The 24,717-nt window shown below is 44.5% G+C and overlaps 1 protein-coding gene across 5 annotated transcripts in view; it reads right to left on the bottom strand.

Moving 5' to 3' along the window:
* Positions 1 to 24,717, bottom strand: part of PRIM2 (DNA primase subunit 2) — a 226,769-nt gene that overhangs the window by 27,711 nt on the left and 174,341 nt on the right. For all 5 annotated transcript variants that reach the window (XM_075923673.1, XM_075923677.1, XM_075923676.1 and 2 more), the window contains 2 exons: positions 5,064 to 5,190; positions 3,293 to 3,375 (listed from right to left, as the gene is read on the bottom strand). In XM_075923673.1, coding sequence (XP_075779788.1) covers positions 3,293 to 3,375; positions 5,064 to 5,190 — 210 coding nt within the window. The remainder of the gene's footprint in view (positions 1 to 3,292; positions 3,376 to 5,063; positions 5,191 to 24,717) is intronic.

Here is a 24,717-nt window from a genome sequence, read left to right as displayed (position 1 = left end):
TCTCACCGCAGAGGACATGGGCGGCGGGAGCGCCACAGCGCGTCTCGGCGGTCTGCTGGGGGGGGGGGGGGGAGGCGCAGCTAGTTCAGGGTTCCCTCACCCCGTTCTTAAGTAGGGATCCGACATAAGTCGGATCCACGTAACCCAGGGACTGCCTGTACTACCTCAATGAAGCGAATTCCTAATTTAGGAAACACATATGACTTACCCGAGCTATGGGACTATGATGAATATAAATATACTATCCGCTCATCCAAGTATACAGGATCAATCCCAAATATACCACATCAAAATACACTAACGATCCACTAAAGTGTCTGCTTTTCACCATTTCCAATGATCGTGGAAAAATCTCAACCAGCACCAAGATTTGAAGCATATAAAAAGATAACAAGCAGGCCTGTGGCACCTTAAAGACTAACAGATTTCTTGGGGATAATCTAGTGTGGGTAAAAACCACTTCACCACATGCATTGGAGTGGAAATTACAGAGACAGGGATCTGCAGGTTGAACCTCTTAATCCAGCACACTCTGGCTCAGCAACATCTGTGGTTTGGCATGATTTTAGTTAGCCGGATGTCCACCTATCATGGGGTATACTTCCAAATGTCTTCTAAGAGTCCATTAAACAGTGGAAGACTTGGTAATGCTGCTAGACAATCCTGACTTCCCATGGTTTGGCAAATTCTCTGGTTTGGCACCAGTGATGTCACAGAGATGCCAGACTACAGAAGTTCAGCCTGTACATATGTACTAGTATGTCAAAAGAGAAAAGTTACTTATCAAGCGTAGAATCAGTATTAGCAAGGTCAATTCACTCTGGGTGGATGAGGGCTCTCTCTCAGCAGCTGATGTGGAGGTGTGAATACCAATAGAAGGAAAATTCCATTTGTAGGGAGATAACCAATCTAAAGCCTTATTCAGTCCTAATTTGGTCATGTTAAATTTGCAAATGAATTGCAGCACTGCTGTTTATCTTCGTAATCTGGTTTTGTAGAAGGATGACTTGCTTTTACATCCATTACTGACTGTCCAGGGAAGTCAAATTGTTCTCCTGCTGGGTTTTGTACGTTGTCTTTCTTGATGTCTGATTTGTGTCCATTTATCCTTTAGTGCAGAGACTGTCCAGTTTGGCAAATATATAGTCAGAGGGGCATTGCTGGCACATGATAGCATATAGCATGTTAGAAGATGTGAACGTGGAGGAGCCCCTGATGGTTTGGCTTATGTAGTTAGATCCCGTGATGGTGTCACTGGCATAGATATTTGGACAGAGTTGGCAATGGGGTTTGTTGCAGGGATAGATTTCTGGGTTAATGTTTCTGTGGTGTTTTGCGTGTCTGCTGGTGAGTATTTACTTCAGGTTAGGGGGCTGTCAGTAGGAAAGCACTAGCCTATCTCACAAAGTCTGTAAGAGTGAGGGATCATTTTCCAGGGTAGGTTGTAGATTGTCAATGATACACTGAAGGGTTTTAGCTGGGGGCTTAAGTGATAACCAGTGGTGGTCTGTTATTTTCCTTGTTGGGCCTGTCCTGTAATAGCTGACTTCTGGGTATTAATCTGGCTCTGTTTCTTCACTTCCACGAGTGGTTATTTTACCTTTAAGATGTTTGAAAAAGGTCTTGTAGGTGTTTGTCTCAAAGAAGGCATCACTAATAACTAGGGCTTGACAAATCATGTAATCTACTCGCTTGTGGCGAGTAGATTGCAAGCCGGCACAGCCGGCGCCGCCTGATATGCGCATGGCAAGCCCTGCTAATAACTGAGGTGCTTAAGACAAGTAAATACAGTAAAATCTGTGTTATTCGGCATGCTCAGGGATTAGGACATTCCAGTTATCTGAGGGTCCCCATCAACCTAGGAAAAACCAATGGACAATACTAGTAAAACTTACATTTTTAATATTGGTAGTTTTGTAGTGTGAGGCAGTTGGACTCACATTTCTATTTTGAGTTCAAGATTAGTACTTCTTAAATAAATTTTTTTTAAGCCAATCACAGTAAACCAAGCCAGGCCTGTGTGCCTGAACATGTGACAATATTGTGGCTGGGGGCAATGCCGGTTAAAGTTTTCTGGTTAACAGAGTGCCAGATAACAAAGGTTTCACTGTAATGTTTTATTTACTGAACTGATGCTAGAAAGATGGCTGGCTATTGATTTGCAACTTGCAGGGTGACATCTTTCATTAGGGACATTTATTTTTATGAATCTAGGTAAAAGTAAATATACAACAGGAGACAGGACCAATAGTTTGGGGCCTTCCAGAACTGGATAAGCATATGTATTCCTGCACAAAAATACTATAGATCACTGATATTTAATCAATACCCTGATTGTTTCTTCAGCAGGCATCCAAGAAAGACTAAGTTCAATGGTGCCACAGGACTGTTTGTTGATTTCAATAGGGCTTTCAAATTTTCCACCTATAGTTCAATCACCTGTGTGTATATCAGATGCTTTACCTTTCACTCATGAGGGAAGAAAAATATTTTCTGTTGGCTACAGCCTTAAAATAGGTTTTGGCCATCTAAAGTACATTTTTTAAAAATGTTCTTTGTTAAGCTTTGTGATCCATTTGGCTTCCCGCAGTAAGGGTAATAGTTGTCCTTTTACACAACCAACTCCTCAGCCAGTCTAACAGTGTAAGAAATTAGCTCCCAATATCAAAACATCCTTATTCCTTCATCATCTCTTGGTTACATCAGGTTTTCTGCAATACTTTATTAATGCTTGCTTTTAAGAAAGTACTGACATCTTGATAAAATTTTGCAAAACAGCATAATGTACTTTTATTGATTAAAATAGTTCAGTACAATGAAGCATTTTAAAACACATATATTTTGGAACTAATGGATTATTAGCATTTTATATTACATAGCATAGTGACTAATCCACATCACAATTTCCACTGACTACACAACATTATAACTTTCACACTTTCAGACAACATTACAAAACAGTATTCAAAAAAGAATGTTACCATTAACTGCCACCTTCAATAGGAATCTTTAATAATAAATTGCAGTAAAATTAACTTAAAAGAAACAGTGCTAAATCCCTCACCATCCCCACTGCAATAAGTTTTAAAAAAAAAGTTAAAATTCCATTTAGCTGCTTGGTAAAAACATTGCCAGCAAAAGTAATAATTCAGAGAAGCATTATTCTCTTCTTTTACAATAAGAAAGATATGCTGACAAGTTGTACTGTGCATTGCTACGTGGATATTAAATTAAATTGAAAGGCAGTGCCTGACTCCTCATTACTGAGGAGTGCAAACAGAATATGCCCTACCTGAGTTATCCCAGTGGGAGGAATCTTGTATGACTGGAGCTTCTGCTTCAGCAGCTCAGGGTCACTGTGGCGAAATGGGCACCCTGACAAGGGAAAAAAACAAGCACACAAACAAGATTACTTACCCAGGACTTAGTCTCTCAAGTGTATTATTGTGCTAACTAAGCTGTTCTTAATTATCTATCAGCTTATTAATAAAGAAGTTAATTGCCCATGTGTAAAACTGCTTTACTCTAGTTATCAGGGTATTACAGGCTCAAGAGTTACATAAAGCACTAACAACATAAGCAGACCAAGATTCACATTTGTTGAATGGGAAACTGTTTTAAATTAGGTTCCTTTTTAACAAGCATAAACAGTCACAAAACAGCTATCACTTTGTCACATGTGAAGTAAACTCAAATACAAAAGGTAACGTTAGGCTGTGATGGGCACACACACAAGCAATAGGAAAACTAAAATAAAAGGGAAGAATGGCACAAGAATATTTATTCCATTGTAAAAAATATCTTGAAGAATCCCACCACTGCAGCACTAACAGAGGCTAAAACTAATTCTCAACCCCCCCCCCCCCCACCGCAAATCAAAACACAGAATAGGTAGCAAAGTTTTCACAGTGCTATTTTAGCTCACTGAGCACAAACTATCTAAACAGGCTGGAGGCTTACTTTCATCTGCAATATAGACATATCCAAAGGCAGTGTTTCCCAAATAGTGCTCCACAGAATTCTGGGGTTCTGCAACGTGAAAGTAAGGGTTTGGTGTTTTTTTTCTTTTTCCGGGTTGACCAGTTTCCCCTGGCATTTTTGGGGTTTTTTAAAAAAGGGTTCCGTGGCCAAATAAAATAGGAAAACACAGTCTTAAGAGATTGAAGAGCACAATTCCTATTGAATGAATGCCTACAATTCCTTAGGAACTTTTGAAAGCATCCCCCTGGAATGCAGTGCACTACACACACAGTCACTGTGTCACATAGCAGCCCAGCTGGATGAATAGTCCAACACACTACTTATCTGCCATAGTCTTTTCAAATTAACTTAGGACGAAGGAGTGGATAAAAGGACTACTCTAGAAACAGAAGGTTCTCCAGAAAATGTTGCACAGGGAGAAGTGTTAACATTTATTAAACTTAATGTAAAGGAATCAATCTTTACTAGCTGTCAGGTAATTGAAAATTTTTGCCCAAGCTCTGCTGAAAAATTAAGTTTCACACAGTACCAATGCTAATGTACAAGAAAGCACAAAGACTATTACATGAGAGTTTTATGTATCATTCTATACCAAGGATTGGTCAGATTTACAGAAATATGTGAAGTCGATATATTAAATTTTTAATCTTAACTTATTAAACAGACTAAAACCATGAGATTCAAAGTTGAACAGTACTGCTGAATGATTATCCTATTCAAAACTAAATAGGCATAATAATACTGGAGTTTGTTAGCCACTCAAAGTAGAGCTGTGAGAAACTTCAGGGCCTGTTTTCTAAGACACTTATAAAACAAACTGAAAAGTGTAAAAAAGAAAGCCAGGAAGAAAAAAAAAAAAAGAGAGAAGCCATACTGAATTACAGTTGTACAAATTTCTCTTGCCTGACCTAGTTCAGTAATAAGACAAATCACCAGAAAAGTAATAGAGCACTGGCTTGGTAGCAATGATTGGCACAAGCTACGAACTAGTAACTCCTGCCTGTAATACACTCATCTACCCAGGTCTCTTCCAGAGCTTCTGGGTTCCATACATTCTGAACATGTCAGTTATAAATACTCACCATGATAATCCCCTTGACTAGGTGGATTGGAGAGGATTATCTTCATGCAGCTGAATGGTGTATAATCAGTCCTCTTGCCTTCTTTCCCATAGCTATGGCGGATGCTGTAGGCATATCCTTTGTCAAACTGAATGGTAAAAATATTTAAACACAGATTATTTGCACATGAACTGCATGTTTTGTCAGCTACTCTATAGGATGAAATACTATAAAAAAATACCTGTCGTGCAAATGGAGAAAAATGGAGAATGCTGAAACCAAGATATTAGGTTGGACATTAGGAAAAATTTCCTGTCAGTGTGGTTAAGCACTGGAATAAATTGCTAACAGAGGTTGTGGAATCTCCATATCCCCTCTTAAGTTAATTAGCACTGATATCACACTCCCATCTTTGTATCCCATTTTTTTCTCTCTTTTCAGCATCTGAGAAAGTGAGCGGTAGCTTATGAAAGCTTATACCCTGATACCCTAATAAATTAGTCAGTCTTTAAAGTGCCACTGGACTCCTTGTTGTTTTTCCATCACTGGAGATATTTACGGGAAGGTTAGATAAACTTCTGTCAGCGATGATCAAGACAGTGCTTGGTCCTGCTGTGAGTGCAGGGGATTGAACCTGATGAACTGGAAGGGACCTCAAGAGTTCTAGCATTCTATGTTTGTTTTGGGGGGGGGGGGAGGGGGAGGGAAGAGAGAGAGAGAAAGATTAACTGACCGAGGTCAACCATGGGTGTTTAACTGCTATGGAGACATTCCCTGATCAACATCCTTGTTAAAGACTGTGAGGCTATAGCCCTTGGACCTTAGATCAGACCTAGACAATTCTAGTCAATTCTAATTCCTAGACAATTAGATTTGGGAAACACCAGTAGATTCAAAGTAGAATGGAGCAGGCCAGAAAGGAGACAGAGGAAATCAGAGAGAGTCTGAAGTCTCTGAGCGGTTCTTCACTCCTGGTGGCAAGCTGAGGTAAGCAGCAAAGATATAGTGTAAAAGTCACTTTGTGGGTGATCTCAAGATCTGCAGAGGCACCTACAAAAGGAGTTTCAAAGGGAGTTTATAGGAAGGATGTGAGGGGGTTTGCATTCCAAATTCAGCACTACATGTGGTATCAAGATGACCAGAAATAGAATAACTGTGGTGAACTGTACCAGCTGCATCATGTCATGTTTCCTGCCTAAAGACAGAAGATTTACTATGCATGAAGTACAAATTGGTGGCAGTGCTAGAAGAAAATATTCTTGGATTGAAGAGGCAAAGTAAGATGTTACTGAGAATAATAGAAACAGAGGCGTTTTTAGAGTCAAGGTAGAATGGAGCAGAGGAAATCAGAGACGTAGCCTAGCAGTTTATAACCACTAAAAGCAAGAGGTCATGCATTTTACGTGGTTGGAGACCATGGCCATGCCACCAGAACATGGCCACCAGAAGAGAGAAGCAGAAGGAATTCCACACAGCAGGAAATTTGTTGGTCCTGCCATGAGGGCAGGGGACTGGACTCGATGACCTCTCGAGGTCCCTTCCAGTCCTAGTATTCTATGATTCTATGAAATTTCAAATCAGCACCAAACCCTCAAAATGGAAGCTACGGGAGACACGTTGAAAGATCCACCAGGTCCAAGGGAATGGAGAGATGCCCATGACACATCTCACCTGTAAAAAGCCAAAACTAAACAAAAAACAAACAAGCTTACCCCAAAAGAGTTCAACTGCCCAAAGAAGAAAGATGATTCTTGTTGGAAATTCAACACTCAGCACAATGCAAGAACACTCTACAAGGAACAGACAGACAATAAGAGAATATGCTACCTTTCTGGAGCCAAGAAATAAAAATGTCACTGAGATTTCACAGGCTTCTGACATCTATGGGCCAGGATCATGGTTCACTTAACTGTGGGGTATCTCACAGATAAGAGAGGAGTTCAGGAAAGTCTTAAGATGACTTAAGCATACATAAAATGACAAACATAAATAAGAAGAATAATGTCCAAGGAACAGTCCTTGGCTAGAACTTTAACAGGGTTCAAAAAAGAGCTAGATAGATTCATGGAGGTTAGGTCCATCAATGTCTAGTAGCCAGGATAGGTAGGAATGGTGACCCTAGTCTTTGTTTCTCTAGAAGTGGGTGACAGGAGAGGGATCACATGAGGATTAGTTGTTGTATTCCCTCCCTCTGGGACATCTGGTATTGGCCACTGTCAGCAGATAGGATATTGGGCTGGATGGACTGCTGGTCTGATCCAGTATGGCCGTTCTATGTTCAGTGTTCTCTGACATCCTTCCTGACCCATGAATAAAAGATAATAAAGAAAATTCTGGAAGAGAGTCACTGGCTAGGTAATTTGTGCAGGATAGACAAATTTAGTTTTGTGGAGTGTTAATGCACCTTCCATGATAAGAGAAGACCATGCGGATTATGGTTTCCATCTAAGTAGCAGGAAGACCAATCTCCTTTGAGCAAGCTGATTCAACTAGTCAGGTGGGGGTTTGATTTATAATAAAAGGGAGGGTAAAAGAGGGAAGACATGAATCCTCAGCACAAAATCTGAGATGTTGAGAATCAAATTAATCAAGAAACCAAAAGACATGAAGAAGAGAAATTTCTGGACTGTCTAAATACTAAGGCTAGTAGCATGGGTAACAAATTTATGACCATAAAGTTGATCTAATTGCTATTATTGAAACCAGGTATGTTAACATATTATTATAACCTATTTAGGAAGAGTCAAGAGAGAGAAAAGGAGAGGAGGACTGGCATTACTTGTTTCCTAGTCACTGAGAATGCGGAAGTTTATGAACTTGAATGCTTATTGATCACTGGTCTTAATAAATTAAGCATAAAAATAGGGTATTTGCTGGTGTCTCGTATAGATCACCAAATCACACAAGTGAACAAGATCATTGATTTCTTACACATCAATATATAATATGTAGGGGAAAAAACAGCATAATCATAGAACATTTCAACTTGAGTGACATATGCTGGAAGCCTCAGGCTGCCATTTCAAAACATTCTTGAAATTTCTCAACGTTATAGGTAAGAATTTCCTAACTCAAAAAGTCTTGTAGCCAACATGGGTGAATTCTGTATTAGACTTTGTCCTCACTGATAAAAAGGAAGTGATCACAGAAGTAAAAGTTAACGGTAGCTTAGGTACAAGTCAACCTGATACGATCACGTTTAGAACGTGCAAGTAAAATAAAACCCATACCAGTAATATTTATGCTTGCTGCTTTTATTAGGTTAATTTCACAAAGATAAAAACAATTATGAGTCAAATCAACAAGGAGGAAGAAATTAACTAGGAAAAGGTGAATTATAAGAATTCTTCACTAGATGTCCCAAACAAGCCAAAATCTCACAACTGAGGAAGAATGCTGTGCTGGTTTAAAAACCAACCTGGGTTTAGAAGGGAAGTGAAGACAGCTGTAAAAATAAAGAAAAACTAACATATAGTAAATGGAAGAAAGAAGCTGCTGATGGTCATGAATACAAATCAGAGTTAGGAATTGTATAAAATTGATAAGAGAAACCAAGGGATGCAAGCAAAAAAAAAAATATTTAAAAAAAAAATCTGTGGCTAGCAAAGGACAATGAGAAGGAATTTTTAAAATATATTAGGAACAAAAAGAATTCTGATACAGAACTGGTCCAGTCCTAGACAGAAATGGTTGAATTGTAACAACAGGAAAGGCAGACATGTTCAATAAATATTTTATTTTATTTGAAAAAAAGACAATGCAGTGCGCTCAAATGGTGATAACATTATTTCCATTCCACTATCATATCTATAATACGTTAAATAGAAGTTACTAAAAATCACCAAATCCAGATAACTTGCATTCATGAGTTTTAAAAGAGCTAGATCATTAATTTGATTTTCAGTAAGTTATGGAACCCTATAGGAGTTCTATAGGAGAGGAAGATGGCTAATGTGCTAATTTAAAAAAATAATCAATGGAATGAACTAGGTAGGTAATTATACGCTTGTCAGTCTGACATCGATACCAGATATGACAATGACTGATAAGGGATTCGAATAATAAAGAACAAGAGGAGGGTAATTTAATTAATGCCAGTCAACATATGGTGATTAAAAACAGATCGACTCAAACTAACTTGATTTCTTTTTTTTTTTTAAAAGAGATTTCAAGTTTGATATATGGAGTGCTATTTAGACTTGTGTAAAACATTTAACATGGTACCACATGACATTCTGATTTAAAATTACAATGATATACAACTGATATGGAACATATTAAATGAATTTTAAAAAGGACAAATAACAGATCTCAAAATAATAAAATAAAGAGGGAATAATCACTGAATGGACACGTTTCCCAGAATCCTCTCCCCCCCAAGGACTCCACTGGCCTCATATTATAACATCTTTATCTATGATACAGAAGAAATATTATAATCATTACAGATAAATTTGCAGATGACAAAATTCCAAAAGGACGTTGATACATCAGAAAGATTTCAGAGAAGAGTTAGGAGAATGTTTAAAGGTGTAGAAAATATGCCCTTATAGTGAGCTCAATCTATTTAAGCTTAAAAGAACATGGTAAGGGATAACTTGATTATAGTCTATAGGTACCTACACAGGAAATAAATATTTAATGATGGGCTCTTCAGTATAGAAGAGCGGTATAATATGATCCAATGAATGGAAGTTGAAGCCACACAAAGTAGATCAGAAACAAGACAAACTGTTATTGGTGACTGTTTCCATGGTTATTTACTATTTACCAAGTGTTGTATTAGATTCTCCATCCCTGACAATTTTTAAATTATTGAACTGTTTCTAAAAGATATCTCTAGAAATTTTTTGGAGAAATTCTATGTGGTACAGAGGAGTTCAGACTAGATCAGGGGACAGTACACCTAGGGTTACCTAGGGAGGTGGTGGAATCTCAATCCCTAGAGGTTTTTAAGTCTTGGCTTGACAAAGCCCTGGCTGGGTTGATTTAGTTGGGATTGGTCCTGCCTTGGGAAAGGGTCTGGCCTTAATGACCTCCAGAGGTCTCTTCCAGCTCTATGATTCTATACGGGTCACCTGTGTTCATCAGTCAGTCAGTGGCAGGCTTCCTGACACTTAATTTACTTGAACGTCCACAGGCACAGCCAATGGGAGCTTTAGGAAGCAACGGTCCAGCCCATACTGCTTCCTGCAGCTCCCACTGACTGGAAACCGTGGGGCTCTGTGCCTATGGACACTCAAGGAAACAGAGCATCTGACAGCCCGCCACTGGCTAACTCCGATGAATTGTGTGCAGTCAGAACACCAGAGGTTTCTTTGACCTGGACTAGTTGGTCCCTTAGATTCTTGTAAACTGTGGAAATGGAGCAGGTAGAATCATTTGAATAATTTTCATACATTATACAGTAGTGGCCCAGAGTGAAATATCACACAAAGTAACATTCCTAACACTGCACAATTATTTCAGAGAATTTAAGGTAACATATCAGAGGTACCATTTTCCTGAGGTCTGGAGTTTTGATATTTAACTGGTTAGTCAGGGTGAATCAAGAAATAATCTGAGGGTGCATCTAGACTGGCAAGACTTTGCGCAAAAGCAGCTGCTTTTGCGCAAAGACTTGCCAGCTGTCTACACTGGCCGCTTGATTTTGCGCAAGAGCACTGACGTTCTACTGTCCGAAATCAGTGCTTCTTCCGCAAATCCTTTGACGCTCCCATTCAGGAAAAAGCCCTCTTGCGGAAATGATTTTGCGCAAGAGTGCCAGTGTAGACAGGCAGCTAAGATGTTTTGCGGAAAAGTAGGCTAAACGGAAAAAAGCCCTAGTGGCCGCTTGGAGACTCTGTAGCCGCAGTCAGTTCCCGCACTTCCTGGTACCCGAGCCCCCTTAAAGCAGACGCAGGCTGCTACGGTCACGAGGCAGGAGCCCTTCTCAGACCTCTGGCCAGAGGTCTGCCACGTGGCCCCTGCCGTCCTCAACAGCCACCCCAGAGCACGATGGCAGCTCCGGGGGGGGGGGGGGGGAGATCAGGCACCCGCACCCCCAGCACAGGAGACCCCCCAGGGCCAGAAAAAGACAGGCCCCATCCTGGTCGTCGGGGGAGCTGGAAGCCCTCATGGACCTGTGGCAGAAGAAGAAGCAGCCCTCCACGACACCCGCTCCCGGCACCAGAACGAAGACATTTTTGCCCGCATGTCCCAGGTGCTCGCCCAGCGGGGCCATCCAACCCAGATCCTGGAGCAAGTCAGGGCTAAAGTTAAGGAACTGCGCCTGGGCTACGTCCGGGCCAGCGAGGGCCAGGGGGAAGGAGCCAACACCTGCCCCCACTACCAACGGCTCCATGCCATCTAGGGCCAGCCAGCACCACAAGCACTGGACATCCCCGTGGAAAGCAGCATGTGCCCCTCTGTCACCAGGACCACTGAGGCGGGGGAAGGAGACACCAGCAGCAGGTCCGAGGACAAGGACAGCACTGCCACCCTGCAGGCCCACTCCGGCAGCCCCGACGTCTCCCATGCATCCTTGGGGAAGGATCCACCGGTGAGTGTTGCACTCACAAGTGCGGGGGGAGCCAGGCTCCCGGAGGGGGGAGGGGGAGAGCACGTCACAGGCCACACGAGCTGCACGCTGTGTAGCATTAGGCAGTAAGCAGCACGTGCAACCAGGTGACCGAGCGGCATGTGGCCGCGGCAGGCAGCTCCAGGGCACGCTGGGACCATGCTGCTCACACACATCCGGTGGGATCAGGGAGGAAGGTTAGATGCAGGCTGGAACCAGCCAGGGGCCCAGGGACTCAGGTCAGAGCCCACACCTCCGCAAGGGTGCAGCACGCAGAACGGCACACTGTCCCATGCCTGGCTGTGAGGAACAGCCAGCTGCTTCTGGGAAAACCACAGCATCACAGCCCTGTGAGTGTGGCCCCCACTGAGCCCCTCGCCTGCTCCCGGTGCCTTGGCTGGCCCGCCAAGGGAAGTCCCTACTGCGGCCCCACATGTCCCTGGGCTACGTGTGTGAGGGCTAACGGGAGGGGGAGGAGGGGAAGCACTCAGGACGGCCCTAGGGCCACCTCAGTTTTGCTGTAAGGATGGTACACTCCCCAGTAACCCCTAGTTCCGTCCAGGAGACATCCCACACATGATGGGGATCTGAGAGCCCAGACAACGTCTGCCAGATGTGCTCCCAGGCACTGTGTGGGGATTCATCTTGCTCCCTGTCAAACACCATTGATTAGTTCAAAGCCTCACAGCCGCCACCGGCAGGGAGTTCCACACGTTAACACAACACAAGCCACCCCCCTCCCCTCCAACCCTCAACGGGGCCAGGACACAGACTGGTGGTTCCAATACATGGAGGAGGACCCTACTCCAGGGGCACTCCTGTATGCAAACATACAACATGGGAAGGAGGGGGGTCACCAAGTGGGCCCAAGCCACACTACTGTGGTGTCACCTGGGCTCAGGGGTGGAGGGCATGAGATGTGGGGACAGTGGCCAGGCTGCCTGACTGACCCATCCTTTCTTCTCTTCCCTGCAGTGGGACCAAGCACAAGCCGGGGACCCTTTAGTCCTGCAGCAGCAGCACCCCCAGCCGCTCAATCACCGTGGTGGTGGCTCTGCCACTGGGACCAGCTCCTTCGGCGCCACGTGCAGGCCGTCTAGGCAGCCATCACTCGGCGCCAGGAGGCCTGGGGCTCCTTCCAGGCCCAGTGTGTCTGCATGGCAGATTCCATCGCAACCCTCACCGCTCACATTGGCCATGCCATCCAGGATCCCCACATCCCCATCCGTGCCCTGGAACATCAAGCAGCCCATTTTATCAATTGGAAGGGGTACTTCTCCGTCGTGCTCCAGGCCCTCGTGGACCACCGTGGCTGCTTCACAGTTATGAGGGGTGGTCCGGCAGGGCCCGTGATGCCCGCATCCTAAGAAACTCCAGCCTGTTTTCAGGCCCTTTTGATGGGGCCCTACACAGGACAGATGCCTGAACTGGGCCCACAACCAGGTCGAGTGCGCCTTTGGCTGGCTGAAGGCGCGCTTTCGTTGTTTGCTCACCCGTCTCGAGATGGGTGAGCAGAACATTCCTGAAGTTGTGGTAGCATGTTGTGTGCTCCACAACATCGTGGAGCAGAAGGGGAAGGCCTTCCTCCTGGCGTGGATGGCAGCTGAGGGGCAGGCGTTTGAACAGCCCTGAACAGCCATCATCTGTACCACAGTGGGGTGCACATCTGGGAGGCCCTGAAGGACATGTTCCCCCAGGCCCTACAGTAGGGTCACTTCTGACTCCCGTCTACATCTCCCTCCCATCCCCAATCCTTCCCCTCCACTCCTCTCACCTCCCAATAAACAAAACAAAACCACTTTTTCTTAAAACAGAAAACTTTTATTTGTCTTAGCAATAGAGAAGAAGTGTGGGCAGTGGGAGGGGCCTCTGAACTGGGAGGGGGAGGAGGGGGAGGCCTCTGAACTGGGAGGGGGAGCTACTGGCGAGAGGGGGGCACTCTTGCCAGTGCCTCTGCTGGGGTGGAGGCCTCACTGGCCTTCAGGCTGGGTCGGGGCAGGCAGCACGGGGAGGTGGGCAGGACGGGGTATGGCAGGTGGGGGCATGGCGGCTGGAGGAGCGGCTGGAGGGGGCATGGGCACGGCAGGGAGGGCAGGTGGATGTGGCAAGGCCATGCCATAGTGCACGGGTGGTAATAACGTCACACATGCAGTCCCACCATTGCAGAAACTGCCCCCATGCCTGCTGCCGCCACTCCAGGTCAGTGTCGATTTTTCTGGTGACCAGTGCCTCAATTCTCTCGACGGCCTGGACGTGCCGCTGTAGTAGCTGGTCCCGCTGCCTGGCCCGCCAGACTGGTGCCTGGGCGGTTGGGGGTGCTGCTGCCGCCGCAGGGATGGAGAGTCCCTTGGTCCTGGATGGTCCTGCTGCAGAGAACAGAGAAAATGATGGGGCAGCCCTGCCCACACTGTCCCTGCCCCCTGTGTCCTCCACCCTGAGCCCAGGTGACACCACACAACTGTGGCTTGGGCCAACTCGGTTTCCCTGTGTGTATGTTTGCATAAAGGACTCCCCCTGGAGTAAAGTGATCCTCCATGGATTGTAACCCCTTGGGAGACATCACTGTGACTGAAGACCCCTTGTCTGTGTCCTGGCCACTTGGCATGTGTTGTGTCAGCCTGTGGAACTCCTTGCCAGGGGAGGCTGTGAAGGCTTAGGACTATTAACAGAGTTTAAAGAGGAACTAGATAAATCCCCACATTGCATAGGAGCAAGTATGGCAGACGAGGTCTGGGCTGTCGGACCCCTGTCAATTGATGTCCTTGGAGACGGAGCCAGGGTGACTGGGGAGTGTATCATCCTTGCAGCAAAACTCAAGTGGCCATAGGGACAGGCCGATTGCTTCCCTGCTCCTCCTCCCGCTAGCCCTCAGACAAGTAGCCCAGAGAAGTGTGTGGCTGCAATGAGGGGATTCCCTCAGGGGCAGCTTAGGGGCCAGGAGCAGGTGAGGGGCTCCGTGGGGGCCATGCTCACAGGGCTGGCTCGCTGCAGTTTTCCCAGGAGCAGCTGCTGTGTCGCACAGCCAGGCATGGCTGCCTGCTGTCTGTGTGCGGCACACTTAGGGAGGTGTGGGGTCTGGCCTGAGCTCTTGAGGTCTTGGCTGCTTCCAGCCGACACCCCTTGTTCCCCCCAAAGTCAGGACATGCGCGAGCAGCAGGGTATCAGGTGTGCCCTGGAGCTGCCTGCCGCGTCCACATGCCACACAGTCAGGCTGCACGAGGTTGCACATGCTGCGTGTTGTTACACAACGTCCATCTCGAACTGCCTGAATGATGCTCCTGCTCCCTCCCACTCCCCCCTGGGCATCCACCTTCCCCCAGCCTTGAGAGTGAGAAGCACAACACTCACCAGAGGATCCTTCACCAGCCTCGGATGAAGTCCAGGAGACATCCTGGCTGCTCGGCACTGGCTCCAGGTAGTAGTAGCTGGTGCTACTGCAGTAGTAGCTGTGCTACTGCAGTTGTCTCCCTCGTCCTCGGATCAAGACCCAGTGGGCAGGTCGCCCTCCTCCTCTGCATCACATGGCCTGATCACTGGGAGGCGCAGGCCAGTGTCTACTGGCACTGAGGGTCTTGAGACTGCAGTCTCGCCAAGGATGGCATGGAGGCTGTCATAGTGGGGGCAGGTGTCGGCTCCTGCCCCCGGCCGCCTGGACATAGCCCAGGCACAGCTCCTTCACCTTAGCCCGGACCTGTTCAAGCATCTGGGCCAGATGTCCCTGCTGGGAGAGCATCTGGGTCATGTGGCTAAAAATGTCTGCATTCCTGCGATGAGCACAGGAGTCGTGGAGGTCTTCCTCCTCAGCCCACAGGTTGAGAAGGGACTTGACCTCTGCCTGGGACCAGTAAGGGGCACGCCTCTTGGTTCCCCTCCAGGCTTCCTGGGAGCCCTGGGGTGGCTGCCAGAAGGAGGGTGCAGGCTCTCGGGGGTGTCCCTCTAGAGTAGACATCTCCTCTGGGGAGCTCATGGGTACAAGGGGCAGAGCCGTGTGCTGGAGCTGCTGGCTGTGCTGCTGCCGCCACACGGCCTCTGCAGGCTGCGTGTGGCTTTAAGGAGAGGTCCGGTAACCAGGAAGTAAGGAGCTGTGAGTTCGGGTACAGAGCATCCAGGTGGCCACTTGGCTTTTTTCCTGTGAGGCCAGTTCTTGCGCAAAAAACTCTTGGTTGCCTGTCTACACTGGCCTCTTGAGAAAGAACACTTGCGCAAGAAGGCTTCTTCCTGCTAGGGAGTGTCAGAGCTCTTGTGCAAGAAGCCCTGTTTTCTGACGCTATACTGTAGATTTACTTGCGCAAGAACGCACATACAGTGTAGACAGCTGGCAAGTTTTTGTGCAACAGCCATTGTTGCACAAGAACTGTGCAATGTAGACACAGCCCTACAGTTTTGTATAGTGAAAATCTTTTCACATTGTTCCCTTTCATACTCAGAAATTGCTTTTAATACCTAATACATTTTATGAGGAGAAGCAGGTCTTGCAGTAAATAGAAACAACAACTATGTAATAGTAAAATGACTTTAAGACAGGTTAAACAGATGCATATTTCACTCTTTCTTTGTAGTTCCCCAGTCCATCTGTACATCTCTGTAGTCTAATATATGGACAGTTAACTGATTGGTGCAGACAAAGCCTTTTTGTTCTCTTTGAACAAACCTTTGTACTATGGGGTGCTCGTCCACACCTGGCATACTAGATGCTAAGGTCATCAAAATAAATATTGTTATTGCTATTATTGACAGATATGGATTTTCTAAGTGACTCTTTCATATTGTTTAGTTCAGTGGTCCCCAACCTTTTCAGGTTTGCGGGCGTCAGGGGGCGTGGCCGTTCGCCCGCCGGGCGCCAGGGGGCGGGGACACTTGCCCGCCCGGGGGCGGCCCCCCCCAGCCGCATGCCCGGGGGTGGGGCCCCCCATAGCCGCGCACCCGGGGAAGGCGCTCCCCTCGTAAGCGCCGCGCGCCCGGGGCTAGCGCTCCCCCCGTAAGCGCCGCAGGGCCGGGGCCGGGGCGGTGCCCCCGGAGGCGGGGTCAAGGCCGGCGCCGGAGCTGGCAAGGGTACGCGCGGCGCCTCCGGGGCCAGGACTGGCCATGCGCCCGGGGCTGGCACCTGCCAGCCCAGATTACATGCGCCCGCAGAGCAAAGAGCCCGGCGGGCACCATGGCGCCCGCGGGCACCGGGTTGGGGACCACGGGTTTAGTTATTCCAACCAGAGCATTCTGATTGAAAATTGAAACTGAAGAAAGTGTTTGGAATAACCAAATTTTTATAAAATCAAGTTTGAAGGAATTAGATCATTTGTCCACAAGAAGAAATTGCTTTAACCCTAAAAGCTGTATCTAAACATCTTTGAATGGCTTCAAATTGTCTCTATATGAGGCTGAATAAATTGTGCCATGTACAAGACATACAGTGATGACAGAGATATTGGTGCATAAAGTTACAATGAAGCCTACTGAAATATTTTACATTTACAAGTATTATGATGGAAGTAACATCTTATAAGATTTGCAAGCAGTCAGGAGGTTTTATAACATGTATGAATCGAAATTTGACATAGTAAATCACAACTTGGATTTTGTTTTGGGTAACATTAATAGACATTATGCTGTTAGATCAGTTCATTTTTTTTTAAATGAGAAGTCCACTTCTCTTATCTCTCTAGTATACACTTTCCTATACAAATAGGAATTGTCTATTGTAGTTTTAATAAGACTTATTATAGTTTTCTTAATCTATATTGATAAAACTTATTTCATAGATCAAATAAAGTCATGCTAATCTTTTTTTATTTTCATGCCCTGCCTTCAGGAAATTTGAATTAAAGAAATTTGTATCTCAATGGTTGAATCAACATTCACTTGCAACCCACTTTCAAGTACTTAAATTAGTTTTATTATTGCTTGTATGGGAACAGCAGCAGGAGATGGCTAGAATAATTATATATATTTTTATATAAAATGCTAATGTATTCAGACAGGAGGCTTCTGTGTTCTGGAGTTATTCACTCAGCCTAGCTATTTGTACCCTGGAAGCTCCCCTCTAAATATCTTCAAGCCATCTTATTTTTGAATATGTTTAAATGATTCTATTGAGCCTTTAGAAGAACTTTTAATTCACTACAATTTTGTCTGAAATGAAATTTCCTCCCTTCAAATGGAGAGGGAAGAAAATTATTAACTATGAGCTGAATGGCAACATGTTTTCATATCAACAGTACAGAAGAATTACAATAAATTTCATCACTAACATGAAATGCACTGACATACTTCTAGTTGAACATTTATTTATTCAAATCATTCTACATTTTACTTGAACTGAATCATATGATTGCTTATAACATTCTTCTATGATTGTTACAAAGCCTACAGTAGATCACTAATTATAGTCATACACGCAAACTTCCTTAATAGGGTTATTTTGTTTGACTTGTAAACCAATTTTTCTTGAAAATGTTCATATTCTAGTCCTGTAATAAGCCACTACCCATTACCACATCTATCCAAGTTTCATATAGAAATGGCTATAATGGCACCTAAAGCCAGGGTCAGTAATATGAAAAGATGATTACCCTGGCCTTTCTCCTACAGTAGCAAGAGGCTTTGGGCAGAACTAGATGAGGTAGTATCCTTTCTTCCCTCCCTCCTCCTTACAACTTCCAATGCCTGGATGTAAACTTTGCATCAGTTCCATTGAGACTTCTTCATCTCCTACCTGATCATGCTGAGGGCTCTGCTCGTCTCCTGCCCTCTGGATCCCTGGCTACCATCATCATCTGGGAACACACACACACACACACACACACACACACACACACACACACACACACACCCCCCCCCCTACTGCTGGGGAAGGGTGAGGATGTCGGCCGCTCGTGCGCCACAAGCCCAATGCAGCCTAATCTGCAGCCTCCCTGCCTGCCCCCTGGAGCTGGTGTTGCAGCCTGATGGCTGCGTGCCAGCTGCAAAGCTCCAGTGGCAGCATGGGCTTCCCATTGCATGACGTGGCAGGGCTTAGCTCTTGCCACGGACCATCTGCATGCCACTCAATCAGCTTGCATGCCACTTAAGGCATGCATGCCACATGTTGCTGACCCCCTCGTCTAAGAACTGTAGTTTGTCCTTATGCAATATTATGTATGGAGACTTGGCCACTGAGGCGTGTAACTATCTTATTTGGCAAGCTAAAGTGTCAGACACAAGTAACACTGTATTATGGATGGATGCTATACTGAATGTGTTGATAAAGGTTCAAAACAAGGATTCGTTTAAGATTAAAACTGTATTCAAATCCCAAACTGGAAAGTCTTTTCTAATTGATAGATATAAATGAGCCAAGGCCTTTACAATTCTGGAAACAGTTTGGTGAGAAAAACTGCAGAGCTTTTTATATGGGGGTGAAACAAACAGCTGCAAACTGAACCTTAGTGGAACTGAACATCATCCAGATGGTTTCAAAGGCAAAAGATGGTCTAAATCAGTTTCTCTCAACCTTTATTTTTTATGAAGAAACCCTTTTTTAAAACAAGTACCCCCAGTACCTACAGTTTTCAGACACACAATTTTTTTCTACCATTGCAACACATCTGTTTAAACAATTTAATTGTAGCTGGGTGGGCGATGACATTTTTGGGTGTAAAAAGTACAAATAATAAAGTGCTGTAAAATTTAAAACAAAAATTCAGTTCTCCACATTTCAGTTGTGCTCACGTACCCCCCAGACTTCTCGAGGACCCTTAAGGGTACTCGTACCACTGGTTGAGAAACACTAGTCTAAATTAGCTAGAAGCAACGAGTCCTATGATTCAATCTACCTTTGGTTAGATAATATTGAAAAACATCTTCATTTAGCTAAACATCTTTGTCCACTAGAGACTTTTCTGTTATTAATCACTACATCTTGAATGAATTATTCCTTTCTAGAAAGGTTAGCCAGATTAGTCTTTGCGCATAAAACTTAAGTATGAAAATCTACCATCTTTTTAATTTCTCTCTGCTTGTAAGTTCATTATCTAATAGCACAATGAATATATCTGTTATTTCATGAAACTGACAAGTCCTATTTGTAATAATGGCACAAAGAAACCTTGGGCTAAATTTTGCTCTTTGGTTATACTGATAACTCCACTGAATTCAGCTGATATCGCATCTAGTTTTCTAGCCATAACTCTGTAAAGCTATACCCATATCATACCTCTATTTAAGTATAAGATTCCCTAAAAAGATAAATCCCATTGCCAGTAATAGCTTTATAAAATCTAACTGAAATATATCAGTAACCATACATTTAAATCTGAGTGCTAGGACTGGGTAACAATTAAGAGAGGGAATCGTTCATTTTTTTAAATAGCGATCATTGCCTTATGGCAGAGGTGGGCAATAATTTTTGCCCAGTGGCCACTTCAAAATTTTTGAAGGGGTAGGACCTAAACGGGAACGGGTGGAGGAGTCTCTTTGCCCCCTCTTCCCACTAGTTACCTATGCCCTGGGAGAGACTTGGCATGCTCCCTCACCCCCATGCCAATTAGGGCCTGGGGGTTGGGGAATGTGGGAAGCCTGCTCCCGCCCTGCGAAGAGCATGTGGCACTTCGAAGTGCTGAGGGCTCCTCGCAGGGCCAGAGCAGGTCGAAGGAAGTTTCATGCAGCTCCCCCACCCCCAGGTCCTGATTGACCTTGGGGGCACAGGAGCGCACGAAGCCTCCTCTGCTCTCCCCCACTCCCTGCGAGCAGTACACAGCACTTCAAAGAGCCACATGCTCCTGGCAGGGCAGGAGGAGGCTGCGGGCACTCCCCCGCCCCCAGGTCCTAATTGGCCTGGGGTCAGGGGAGTACCCAGGCCTCTGCAGGCCAGATCCTGCCTGCGGAGGCCCTTTTGCCCACTCCTGCATTATGGTGTCATTGATACCAAAATGATGAGGACCATTGCTTTAAAACCTGCTGAGGTCCAATTTTAGTTAAGTCACTACAAATCTATTATTTTTAAGACATTTTTCACTTTCAATCCATTTTGTGGTTAGTAGCACCTTTAAAGTATTTAACTAAAATACAATACTTTGTGTCTCAACAACTTTTTATTGGGTAATTCTTCTTGAAATTCATCATAGTTTTATTGTGCCGGATGGACACTTCTAAGATCTATAGTCAAAACTGCAAAGCCATCATATGTAAAGTGCCAGTTTGTCTGCTAAGAGAGGGGTTGGTCTGAATTAATAAAATGGCAAAATTACTTTTCCTCTTTAAAGACGACAATTCATAAATAGCCGTGCTAGCTAATTGTGTGCCTATTTATGGAAGCTTATGTTACATCTACCACCTGCTCCATTAAGAGTTTCCACACTGGCAGATGGCATAGAAGAGCAATGCAGCTCAATGGTACAAACTGCCAAATTCTTCAAAAGGTCTTTGTCCATTATAATTTAATGCTCCTTCTCGCTGTTCAATAAAACATATATACACTAACAGCAAGATCTATTAGATTGAAATAGTCTCCCAAGACTGAAGACATACTGAACAGGATAACTCTGAACTGATATCTGATAGGGATGTTAGCATATAGACATTTAAACGATTAAGCGATAATTCTGTCTTCAGAATCAGAGTCACAGTTATTAATTATATGATTATGCACTATTTTTACTGCAGAACTGACTTGTTTATAAAAACACACTTGTCACAGTATGAAATGAAAGAATCAGGGAGAAATAGTAAAGGGAATTTGTTTTGCAGTAATATGTAGAGCTGGCTGTGATTTTTCAATTTAACATTTTTTCATTGGAAAATGCTGATTCATTGAAACAATCAGTGGGAAGGATCAGTCTCAACTTAACACTTAAACAATATAGAAAAAGTTTTGAAATACAGGCTACCAATGGGTGCTTCTCTGCTTTGAATAAGGTGTGAGCCCATCACCACTCAGAAGCCAGAACTCCACAGCAAAGAGAAGGAGGGTTGGAGAAAGTGAGGATAAAGTTTGTAATATCATGCTGTCTTGCAGAAAGTGGTTTATTTATAGTGGTCAGGTCCGCTATCAGCACTCCCAAGTCCATGATCTCCATTCATCTTTTTGAGGTGATAGCAATTAGAATTGAAGTTTTGAGGAAGAAACAGAGGAGAGAACAGGTATTACTAATACTAGTACAGGTATTTAGAAGCAGACTGAAGTCCTACTGGAGGACCATATGTCAAATAGGAGGAAACAAGTCATATAGGCCCAGGAGAAATTTGGCTGCTGTAATGACGACAAATATTGATAAGACCTAGATGAATGAATAGATAGCCGTTTCAACACACTCCCTGCATGGGTCCTTCCATCACCTTCTGAGGCAATGGACACACATTTGGAGAGGCTATCTTGTTACCTACCAGCTCTGTGTTCTTGGGGAACCAGAGCATGGCCACTTGTCAGCCCTGTGCTCTTGGGGAACCAAGAAGTGATACTCATGGAAAACAGTCTTCCTCCCCCAGGCCTCTGCTTGAATAAAAGAAAAAGCAACGAAAAGGCAGGGGAAGACACAACTAAACTCCTCCAGACAAAGGTAATTGGAAGCACCTCATCTGCATTGAAGATAGAACAAAGAGACATCTTAACTAGCATACAGAATGGAGAATAGCTCTTCCAAAGCAGGAACTGCACTGAACTATGGGATACTGAAAGCAGAGCAGCACTGCCTGATGGGAAATCTCTGTTCCAGATGCTAATGAACCCAGGTCTGCTCACAGCCAAATTAGTCATTATCAGAACAATTCTAGTAATGGATCCTATTGATATCCAAAATACTGAAACTGCCTAGTTGCATTGTGAGCTCTTTCAAGGAACATCACCCATAGTCAGTCTCTATTGTCTCACCTCTGTTTACCCATAAACAAATCAGTGTTTTCCTTGAACTATTGTCCTGTCCCTATAAAAACACCTATCCTTGCTCAAGAAAAACTGTTCTGATGCCTGGATGTAAACTTTGCATCAGTTCCATTGAGACTTCTTCATCTCCTACCCGATCATGCTGAGGGCTCTGCTCTACTTGTCTACTGCTCTCTGGACCCGCAACTACCATCACCATCTGGAAACCCTGATCAATGTAAGCTTCACAGAGTGGTGAAATCGCTCTCTTCCCTTACCTCTCTAGATATAGCCTCCTGACCCTGCCTTATATAATCAATTATATGGTTTTCTAGCCCTAACATTTGTAATCAGTTTCAATTTAGATTTAATTGTAACTGTTTTGTGTGTTTGGCTCCATATATTATATTCCCTACCCAAAAATAAATAACTCATTGTTAAGCTGGTTGCTTCTCTTTCTTTTTCTTTCTCTGGCTACGTCTACACTACGGAGTTTTTTTCCAGGATAAACTCCTCCACGTCCAGGGAACGCGTCTACTCTTCCGAAATTTCTTTTGGAAGAGCAGACACACTCTTTCAGAAGCCCTGTAAACCTTGTTTCACAAGAAATAAGGGCTCTTCTGAAAGAAGAGATTTTTTTGGCCCTATGTAGACTGGCCAAATTTCGGAAAAGCCTCTTCCAAAGAATCGGAAAAGGGCACCTTTTTCTGAAAAAGAAGTGTAGTGTAGACATAGCCTCTCTCGCTCACTCTTCCACACGCTCCCCAGCCCCGTAAGAGTAACCCTAATAAATGAGCATATCCCAAAGTAATGGGCAAATCTGGTAACAGCCTCTGCAGGTGGAACTCCAGGGTACATGTGATGTTAGGGGAGTGCAGTTACCTGTCTTCAGGAGACATGTGAAGATTTGGAAAAAATACAAGTGAAGTGAAATGACTGACTGATTGATTTAGGTACAATTCTGGGGAGAAACTTAGGATGTAGCCAGAAGACTCTTTTTATGGAAATTCATTGACCTTTCAGTCCAAGGTGATGGCTACTAAGAACACCACTTTAATGGAGAGTTGGCCTCTAAGTGCTTGACAGAACAAGATTAAGTCCACTGGGATGAGTCTGATGACTGATGGGAAAGTCCTAATCGAGCCTTTCATAAAGCATACTGTGGTCAGATTAATACATAAAGATTTCACCAAGTACCACTAGATGGAATGCTTGAGGAACTCCCTCGGTCCGACAGAGGAGTTCCAATACTGGATGACTGGTGGCCTCTGTGAGATGTATTGAGGATGTATTGAAGATGGTGTGGATGGGTGGGTGTGTGTGCGCGCGCGCGGTTATACACATGCACTACTTAGTTCTCATTCTGAAGCGTGTGAACTGTAACTAGCACGGCCCTAACTTGGTATAACTCTCTTCTGATTTATCTTTTCCTGCAAGCTTCCCATTGCCCCACCATTTCATCTGCTCTGCCAATATTCTCAACTTTGTTCTCCCGTTTATCAGATTTTCACTTAATCTGCATTAGCACAGAGACTGTATTTTCCATTTATAAAACCATGACTCTAGCTCTTTCATCTGAAGAAACTAATTTCAAGGATGACTAAAGTAACTAGAAACAGAGAGGAAGGACTGTCCAGTGGTCCAGGCACTCTAGTCTAGGACTAGGGAAACTAAGGTTCAATTCTCTATTTCTACTATAGATTTGTGTGTGATGTCGGACTAAGTCACTTACCCACCACGTGCTTAAATTTGCCCTCTGTAGTATGGAGATAACAGTATTACCTCCTGGGGTGTTGGTCAAAATAGGGAAAATCCATTCATTTTTTCTTTTTTCCTGTTATAACATGTTCTATATGGGACCTAATGTTAAGAACCACTGCTCTAAACTGACTTCAATACCAGTGTGTCTGTCTGTAATGGGGTGGCATTTCCTGCTGCAGATGACAGTTCTCTCAGCAAGTCTTCATCAAACTCAGTTCTCCAAATGAGTTGCACACACTGTCACTCTTTCTGGGGTCTATAGTACAAAGTTCTTATGAACCTCGCATGAGGCCATAGCTCTTAAGCTTCTTCACAGAGGCACTGTCTTCTTCAACCACACTGCCAGGGACCTTCTCAGAAGCCTCAGCTAGTGTCCTATTCACCAGCTCTCCCTGGGCTCAGCTGCAATTAGACCTGCAGGGCATATTTCAGTACCCTTGTCTAGTCTGGTCAGGTTCTATGCCCAGTCCCCCATGCACTGACCTTTCATTGTCCTGTTGCTTTTCTATCCAGTCAGCCAGACA

The sequence above is a fragment of the Pelodiscus sinensis genome, chromosome 3 (genome assembly GCF_049634645.1).
Source record: "Pelodiscus sinensis isolate JC-2024 chromosome 3, ASM4963464v1, whole genome shotgun sequence".
Taxonomy (NCBI): domain Eukaryota; kingdom Metazoa; phylum Chordata; order Testudines; family Trionychidae; genus Pelodiscus; species Pelodiscus sinensis.
The sequence above is the reverse complement of the archived record's forward strand: the minus strand, read 5'-3'. Positions and strand labels throughout refer to the sequence as shown.